Genomic DNA, 8,855 nt, shown 5'->3' on the forward strand with positions numbered 1-8,855 from the left:
CAGTTTTCTCATCTGTAAAAAGCCGGGCAGACTAACACCTACTCACAAGGTTGTGTACGGAGGAAATGTGATGATATGATGGTTTGCCTTAGTGAGAACTGCTTCCCACTGCCAACCTGTTAAACTGCAACATCTACCCACTGTGGGTTAGTGAGATTAAACCAGCAGACAAGCTGTTTGGGACCAACCTCGAGCCTTGATGTTCAGGGTGTTCAGAAGACCAGACTGGAAAGAGTGATCTTGAATGCCGGTTGCATCTGCCTTACTGCGCCCCTGACCCACTTTGTCCTGGTCCTTTGGGAACCTGCATTCCAGTCCCCTTCTGTGGTATCAAGGGTGAGCCACACATGTCAGATGTGTGACAAGCCGCACATCTGAGCCTGTCTCCTGAGCTCTAAAATGGGCACACGACAGCCTTCTCAGAGGGTTGCTGTCCCAAAGCATAAGAAACTGACCATCTCACCTCATAAACCTTAGCTGTCCAGTTCACAAGCCAACTGTACTCTCTGGAATTGCAGTTGTCTGTCTACCCTGCCCCCTCTTCCTGACTGTGTCCAGGTCTCTCTCTCGACCCTGGGGCCCAGCGCAGGCAGGCGGGGTGGAAGCAGTGGGGCCTGCTGAACTGTTGACCAGGGCCAGTAGGGCTCCAGGAGAGGGGCATCTGGGTGAGAAAAGTGCATCTATAAACCATCAACTTTCTCCAGGTCCAGCAGCAGGGGTGCAACAAGAGGACTAACAGAGAGTTGGGGCTGCAGAGGGAAACCGCCCCAAAGAATGAATGCAGTGGTTGCTCTGGCGCTGTTGGTCAGTCTCAGGCCAGGGCACGTTGGGTGTGGTGATCGGTCCTCTGTAGCCCTCCTCCCCACATTATCTAGTTTAATCTCTTCTTCCTTGAAGTAGAGATTGTCTCCACTTTACAGAGGAGAAAGTTGAGGCCCGGAGCGAGGAAGTGACCTGTCCAGGTGTTTCCACCGGGCCGGGTGGCTTCCTCGGCGAACGGTTCGGCGTTGCTGAAGACGCCCCAGGTTCTCCAGGCCCGGGTGTGGGTGTCTCTGGGGCCTCCCGGAGACTGGGGGGCGGGGCCCAGAGACGGGGCGTGGGCGTGGCTGCGGGGCGGGGGCGTGGCTGCGGGGCGGGGGCGCACAGTTGGCAGTCTGGCCTCGGGAGGTGAGACGCTGGCCATGGAGGCAGGGGGCTGTCGCTACCAGTTTCGGATCGCGCTGCTGGGGGACGCGGCCGTGGGCAAGACGTCGCTGCTGCGGTGCTACATGAGGGGTGAGCCCGGGATCCCCGAGCCCGAGCTACAGCTCGAGTCGGCGCCCACGGTGGGCGTCGAGTTCTATACCCGCACTCTGCAGCTTCAGGCCGGGCCGCGCGTCAAGCTGCAGCTCTGGGACACGGCGGGCCAGGAGCGCTTCAGGTGCGCGGTGGGTGGGAGGTGGGCCGGGGAGGGACGAGAAGGGTTTGGGGTGAGGGGTTTCTGGTTGGGGCGGGGTGACCATGGGGATCCCTCAGAGTCGCCGCCCTCAGTGGCCTAAGTAGAGATCTGGGGGGTCCTTGCCCTGGGCCCGGGTCCTTCACGCTTGAGTCATGCATCCTACAAATAACAGCTGGTGGGCTGAGCCTCTGAGTTTGATGCTTGAGACCTGGCCCGGCCGGCCCCAGTGGAATATTCGACATTGAAACCTAGAGGGATGAATGACCTGGGTGCTGGGAGGGCCCACAGAAGCGCCGAGAAGGAGGGAGGTGTCAGGGAGAGGTGGAAAGAAGAGATATTTGTGTTGGCTGTGAAGGATGCGTAGAAGTTTGCCAGGGAGAGAACTGGGAAACCTGCGATCAGGAAAACGTCAGGTTTTCTCCAGAAATGGTCAGGAGAGTATGGGAATCAAACTGCTCCCTGACTGAGGAACACGCAGTAACTTGGTAGAGACAGAGACCGGGGGCAAAGGGAAGCAGGGGGTGGTGTGAAATGAGCTGAAATGGGGGTGCGAGGCAGCCACTGGATGGAGGGGACGCAGGACCCGGCGTGTCGAAGGCGTAACCCTGTCTCACCGTCCCTCCGCCGTCAGGTGCATCACCAGGTCCTTTTACCGGAACGTGGTGGGCGTCCTGCTGGTCTTCGATGTGACAAACCGGAAGTCCTTTGAACACATCCGAGACTGGCACCAGGAGGTCATGGCCGCTCAGGGCCCCGACAAGGCCGTCTTCCTGCTGATTGGCCACAAGAGTGACCTGCAGACTGCCCGATGTGTCTCAGCCCAGGAGGCGGAGGAGCTGGCTGCCTCCTTGGGCACGGGCTTTATGGAGACCTCCACCAAAAGTAACTGCAATGTGGACCTGGCCTTCGACACCCTTGCCAACACCATCCAGCAGGCCTTGTGGCAGGGGGACATCAAATTGGAGGAGGACTGGGGGGGTGTGCGTCTCATCCAGAACACCCAGATCTCCAGGCTGCCCAGCCGGATACAGCACCCGGGCCCATGCAGGTGTTGACTCTAGGAGGGAAAGGGTTAAAGCAGTGCTGGTGGGATGGGGAGTGTTAGTATCTCTCTGGAGGCCAAATGGCAGAATCTATTCAGACAGTTATTACAAACCATATCCGGGCACAGTCACGCCTCCTGGATTTTGGGGTCTTGGAGCTCAGCCCCTCTTCCACCAGAAAGGTCTAAGAGGCCAGGTGTGCAGCTTCCTGTCCTGGAGCCTGTCTCCTCTGTAGTCAGAGGAGCTCGTAACAGACCCCACTCACGGGGGGTTGTGGGCATGACTGAGATCATGGATGCGCTATGCTCAGCCAGAGCCAGAGCCTCCCACACAGTGAGAATCGAATAGCAAGAACTGTCATCTCTGCCGCTCTTTCCTCTCTTGGCCAGGATGTGGCCATTTCAGGCAGCGTCCCTGGGCTTGGACGCCGAGCGGCTCAGCGTGTGGACGCTGCTACAGGCGAGGAGGGGGCAGGGGCTTTCAGGCTGAGCCAGGTCTTCAGTCTTGGATGAGAAAGTGTGCCTTCAAGCCCGGATTGCTGCCTAGTGCTCCTACTCCAAGGCCACGGGTCGGAGAGGCAGGGATGAATATGAACAGCTCTCTGGCTGGGCGCATGGTGGACACTGTTGGTTAGCCACCAAAATCTCCCCCCAGGGCTGAAGAACCCATGGCCTCCTCCCCACCAGAGCTCCTAGCTGCTGGGAGTACTATGTGGTGGTGGAGCCCAGGTTGCTCTCTGGGAACTGCCTGCTCATCTGGGGCAGCCCAGTCCAGCATCAATACATCAGATCTGTTGGGGGCGAGGGGAGTGTTCAAAGGCCTGGCCTTCTTGCCTCAACTCTAGACAACTCTGAAGGAAACACCCATCTTCATCACTCTCCATGGGGTCCATTGAGGCCACTGTTAGGACAGCATCACAGCTACATTCTCCTGTTCAATCCGGCTTTCTTCCCTTCCTCCCCCACCCAGCAGGTATTGATCTCAAGAATCTCCTAATAGGGACTTCCCTGGTGGTTCAGTGGCTAAGAGCCTGAGCTTCTGATGGAGGGGGCCTGTTTTCGATCCCTGCTCAGGGAACTAGATCCCACATGCTGCCATAAAGATTAAAGATCCTAAGTGCCACAATTAAGACTTGGTGCAGTCAAGTAAATATTTTTTTAAGAAAGAATTTCGTAATAAAAGTCTGCACAAAAATACAAGGGGGAAGAAATGTCTGCACCCTTGGAATTCCCTGGCGGTCCCGTGGTTAGCATTCTGTGATCTCAAAGCCAAGAGCCCAGGTTCAGTCCCTGGCTGGGGAACTGGAGATCCCACAGTCTGCATGGTGTGGGGAAAAAAATTATATATAAAAGTCTAGGGGACTTCCTTCGTGGTTCAGGGGCTAAGACTCTGAGCGCCCAATGCAGGGGGCCCCGGGTTTGATCCCGGCGCAGGGAACAGTTACCCACATGCTAGAACTAAAGATCTCACATGCCACAATGAAGACTGAAGATCCTGCCTGCTGCAACTAAGACCCGGTGCAGCCAAACAAGTAAATACTAAAAAAATAAAAGTCTGCACACTGACTTTGTTCTCAAAATCTGGCTGCTGGGGAACTTAACCTGCAACAGAAGCTGCTAGGCACAAAATATCCAGTGGCAATGCAGGAGGGCTTTATGGAGAGAGGGATCTTTACACTTCACTGAAGGCAGAAGAGGGTGACAGAGGGCGAGATGGCTGGATGGTATCACTGACTCAATGGACAGAAACATGGGCAAGCTCCGGGAGACTGACGGACGGGGAAGCCTGGTGTGCTGCGACCGGTCCATGGGGTCGCAGTGAGTTGGACCTGGTGACTGAACAGCAACACAGCAGGTGTCAAGGGCATATCTGGGCAGTCTCATTGTGCCAGTGGGCACGGGCAGGGCAGGGCAGTTGCCATAGTAAAAATAGCACAGCCCCTTTACTCACTTTGTGACCTGGGGCCAGTTACTCGACCTGGTTGAGTCTCGGATTCCTCCTCAGTAAGCTGTCACTGAAAACCTCTCCTTCCTAGGGGTCTTGGGAAGTTTCACTCGGGGTGATTTTTAGCTTCCTCGCCTTGGCACCTGGGCCGGGAGCAACCTCTGTGTGCTCGACTTTCTCCCTGCCTTCTCTTTTCAAAACATCACTCATTCTTCTGACCATCCTGCAAGGTTGGCACGACTGTCTTCATTTCGTCGATGAGAAAGTGTAGACAAGAGAGGGAAATAATTTGCTTTATAGTTATTATCATTCCTTTATCAAAAATGTCTTAAAATGAGCATCTATTCTGATCTGGGCTCCAGGAATACAGCAGTGAACAGGACAGAAAAGCAGTCCTAGGGCTGACATTCCAGTGGAAGAGAAAAAACTAGTAAGTGGGACTAAATGAGTCCTAGCTGTAAGTGCTATAAAGACCACAGATCCGGGAGATGGGCCTGAGGGTGATGGGGGCTCGTTTAGAGCAGATGGTCAAGGAGGGCCTCTCTCAGGAGATGGCCTTTGATTTGAGAACCTAGATGAGGAGGAAGAACCAAGCTAAGAGCAGAGATCTGGGCAGAAGGAACGGTGTCCAGCTCTGATCGGGCACTTCTTATGTACCATTTGCCAACCAGTTTGCCATTGCTGTCTCAGTGCAGCACCCCCCGCCCCCCACCCCCGGCCTCCAATCTTTAGTGTAGATTGTATCACCCATCTTGAGGGTCTCAGGCCTGCTGGGTGTGATTTAGCATCCACATTGCCCCAGGGGATCTTTTTAAAATACAGATTTGACCTGGCTTCTCTACTCCTAGAATCCCTCCCTGGCTCCCCATTGCCTGCAGGGTAAAATCCAAACCCTTTCCCCCCAAGTCCAGTCTGATCTGGTCCTATGGCATCTCCACCTGCTTTGCCCAGGTTCCCAACCACCTAGCCCTGGGCTTTGCACATGCTGTTCCCTTTGCTTGGAAGACCCTAGCACTTTACTCCCTCGCTGTGTTATCTGATCAGCCTGCAACACTCAGAATAATATGGCCTCCTCTTAACCACTGCATTATCCCAGCTGCCAAAAATAGGGTCAAACCTGGGTTTGAATCTCAGCTCTGCTATATACAATTGTGGGACCTTGGGGAACTCATTTCATCTAAGCCTCAGTGGACTCATCTGTAAGATGGGGATAATACTTCCTAACTCACAAGTTTTAGAAAGGATCAAATGACAAATCAAAGGCAGTACTCCTCACTAGGCTCTAGGAGTTCAGAAGGTGGATGTCCACTTCTTTTCCTGAGGGTTTTGCTCTTATAACTGTTAGGGAACAGAGGCTACTAAACTATATACTTCAGGGAAATAAGAATTCCAAATGCTAACAAAGTTCTTAAAGGTCCTAACCCCTTGCAGAGATATGGGTTGGGCTCCCCACAGGCTACTTGGCCTCCAAGCCTTTCCTCATGGTAAAATGAGAATGATTCCTACCTCACAGTTTTGTTAGAGAATTATGACATGGATTGTTAGGCTACTTAACACTTAATAAATGTTAGGCTACTTCTGCCAACAAGCCTCCTCTGGGCCTTTTGTGTGTGACTCCCTTGTCTGGAATGTCCCTCCTCCATCTCTCAAAACTCTGTTCACCCATCAAAGCTTAGTCCAACCTAACCCATTTCTTTCCCTGAGCCTTCAGGGTACTTATTGGAATGGCTCTCCTCTTTGCAGATTTCAGGTTCTGCTGTGTCTATTTGCCCCACTAGAGGGCAGCTCTTCAAGATCGGGCTGATTCCCTTGAGGAGGTTCTCCGGCAGGGGAACTCTGGGCTTTCTAAGACCATTAGGGAAAATCTGAAACATAACCAAGAATAAAGAAACTAGTATAAAGGATTGTGAAGAACCTCTTGTACTCATAACTCAACTTCAACAAATAGCAACAGGCCCATTGTGTTTTCTTCTCCCTTTTCTTTATGAAAGTTATTCTTAGATCCTGGCCCTAGTGGGTGACAGATGTGGGGGAATCTCTCTAGGACCCCTGGCTGGGACATGTCCCGCAGGAGTCCCAGTGTTGGGAGAGGTAAGCTTCACACTGCATAGCCCGCGCTCTGGGACTCAGGTCAGCAGAGGGAAGAAAGGGGTCAGCACACGGGGCCTGCAGGGAGGGCATCTTTGCCGAGGGCGTCACCAGGGCAGTAGAGGTGGCCTTCGGGAATTTTGTGGAGGTAGAGCCTAGGGGTCTAGCTGGCCAGGAAAGGTCCTGGGCTCAGCCCCTGCCCAGCCTTCTAAACCACCCACCCTTGAGGGAGAGTCCACCCATCAGAACGGGAAGGGGTGGGACTCCCCTGGTGGTCCAGTGATTAAGAATCTGCCTTCCAATGCAGGATTCGGTCCCTGGCTGGGGAACTAAGATCCCACAGGTTATGGGCAACTAAGCCCGCGGGGCGCATCTAGAGAAGCCCATGTGCCTCAAAAAGACCCAGCACAGCCACATTTTTTTAAACAAAGAGGAAGGGAAGGGGCCTTTACCTGGAAAATAAAGGACTACATTGAGGGACTGTGGAAAGCCTTCCCAACTATAGGGAACCGCGAGACCTCAGTCCAGCACGACCCTCCTCCCTGCTTTACCCCATGCAGGAGGGACCCCCTCCAGGATGGCTTCTTGATCCCAGATGGCGCCTTCTAGGTCCTCAAAACTCACCCCTGTTTTTGTGGCCACCCCCTACAGCTGCCTTTTGGTTGATTCAAACTTTTTGTTTACATGCCTGCTGTTAGCATCAGAGGGCTTCCCTGGTGGCTCAGCTGGTGAAGAATCTGCCTGCAATATGGGAGACCTGGGTTCAATCCCTGGGGCGGGAAGATCCCCTGGAGAAGAGAACGGTATTCTCCAGTATTCTGGCCTGGAGAATTCCATGGACACAGTCCATGGGGTTTCAAAGAATCGGACACGACTCTCACTAGCATCAGAATCTTGTCAGATGGGATCTTTCCCACAGCCCTAAAATGCTCCAGAGCTGAGAGAGGGAATGCTCAGGCTGAAGAGGGGTGGGAAGCCCAGGGTCAGCCAGCTGGGCTCCCCACACCCTCCCAACCCCCTGCAAGACGCACACATGGCAAACTCCAAACATGGGCACTAGACCCCACCACTAGACCTGAGGGCTGTCCACCCCCATACTTACTCTGCTCACCACTGACCATTCTCTCCTGACATAGCACCTTATGCTTCAGCCACATTGATGAGGTGACTTCCTCACACCCCCAGGCTTTTGCATGCACTGTCGCTCCCCTCTCTGTCCTCCCCTAGGACTTGGGGAGAGAGTTTAGGGCACAGTCAGGGGAGCAGGTTCTGGAGGCAGAGGGACCTGGTTGAAACCTTAGCACCATCACTACCACCTGTGTGATCTGAGTAGATTACTTAAACTCTCTAAAGTTCAGTTGCCTCACTGAAAAATGGGGTTAAATGAGATTATTGCAAAGTGCTTGACACTTTTGCTTCAGGCTTGTTGGGGAAACAAGCTTATTCACAGAAGGTGCTCGGCACAGGACATGGCACCTACTAAGTTCTCTCCGGAGCACACGAATTCATCAGCCCTGCTCCCCACTCTCTGGGCTGCTCAGCATGTGTTAGGTCGTCTGCGTGCTCAGTGTGCGGGGCTCTGGGAATCGGATGGGCCCGGTTACTTAACTGGTGAGGCAGAAGGCCTTGCACCCAGGCTAAGCTACCCCAGACACCAAGTTAGGCGATCCCTTATAGATACTTGGTGACACCTCTCTCCCCACATCCAGTCACCAAGGCCCACGCGTGCACCACTTAAAACAGCTGTCAAACTCCCTTCTCTCCACTTCGTTACGGCCACCTCAGTCCAGGCAACAACCTTCTTATGAACCTCTGCTTCTCCAAATGTTTTCTTATCCCCTCCACTGTCTGGCCAGAGTGATCTTTTCAAAACACCAATCTAACCATGTCACATTTCTGCCTAAAATCCTTCAATGGTTCCTGCTTTCTGGGTAAAACCCACTCTTCTGAGGCCTACAAGACACCGCATGACCTGGCCTGTCTCACTTCACCACACTGCGCTGGGGTTGGCAAATATGCAGCTCTCTCTCCTTTAAAGTGACCCTGCCTTCCCATGGATCCCTTAAATTACAGCTCAACTGCTCAGACGCTCTCCCCTGACCCTGGGAGTCTCTGCTTTGTAGTTCTTGTCACGGAGGCAGGTTCCCTTTCCCTCAGTGGAAGGAACGCTCCCTGTGTTCATTCATCATCGCTGGCCATGCCTGGTATGGGCAGGGGCCACAGCTTATAAACACTCGCTGGATGAACAAGCCTCTCAGGGAGCACACAGGACAAGATGTCTCAGCTGGAGGAATGCACTCACCTGTCACGCAGCTGATCAAGACCTGAGGTCTTTTGACTCA

At 53.7% G+C, this 8,855-nt stretch overlaps 1 protein-coding gene across 2 annotated transcripts; it reads left to right on the forward strand.

The window, feature by feature from the left end:
• Positions 1–1,171: 1,171 nt before the first annotated feature.
• On the forward strand, positions 1,172–4,265 carry RAB42 (RAB42, member RAS oncogene family). 2 transcript variants are annotated; one of them, XM_065930208.1, is made up of 2 exons: positions 1,172–1,420; positions 2,070–4,265. In XM_065930208.1, exons 1-2 carry the CDS (start codon positions 1,182–1,184, stop codon positions 2,491–2,493), a joined length of 663 nt encoding a protein of 220 aa, XP_065786280.1. In that variant the 5' UTR covers positions 1,172–1,181; the 3' UTR covers positions 2,494–4,265. The 2 variants fall into 2 exon arrangements, with proteins under 2 accessions (XP_065786280.1, XP_065786281.1); XM_065930209.1 differs by having other exon boundaries at positions 1,182–1,275.
• The last annotated feature ends 4,590 nt before the right edge of the window (positions 4,266–8,855 follow it).

This window comes from Muntiacus reevesi, chromosome 3, assembly GCF_963930625.1.
Source record: "Muntiacus reevesi chromosome 3, mMunRee1.1, whole genome shotgun sequence".
Classification (NCBI taxonomy): domain Eukaryota; kingdom Metazoa; phylum Chordata; class Mammalia; order Artiodactyla; family Cervidae; genus Muntiacus; species Muntiacus reevesi.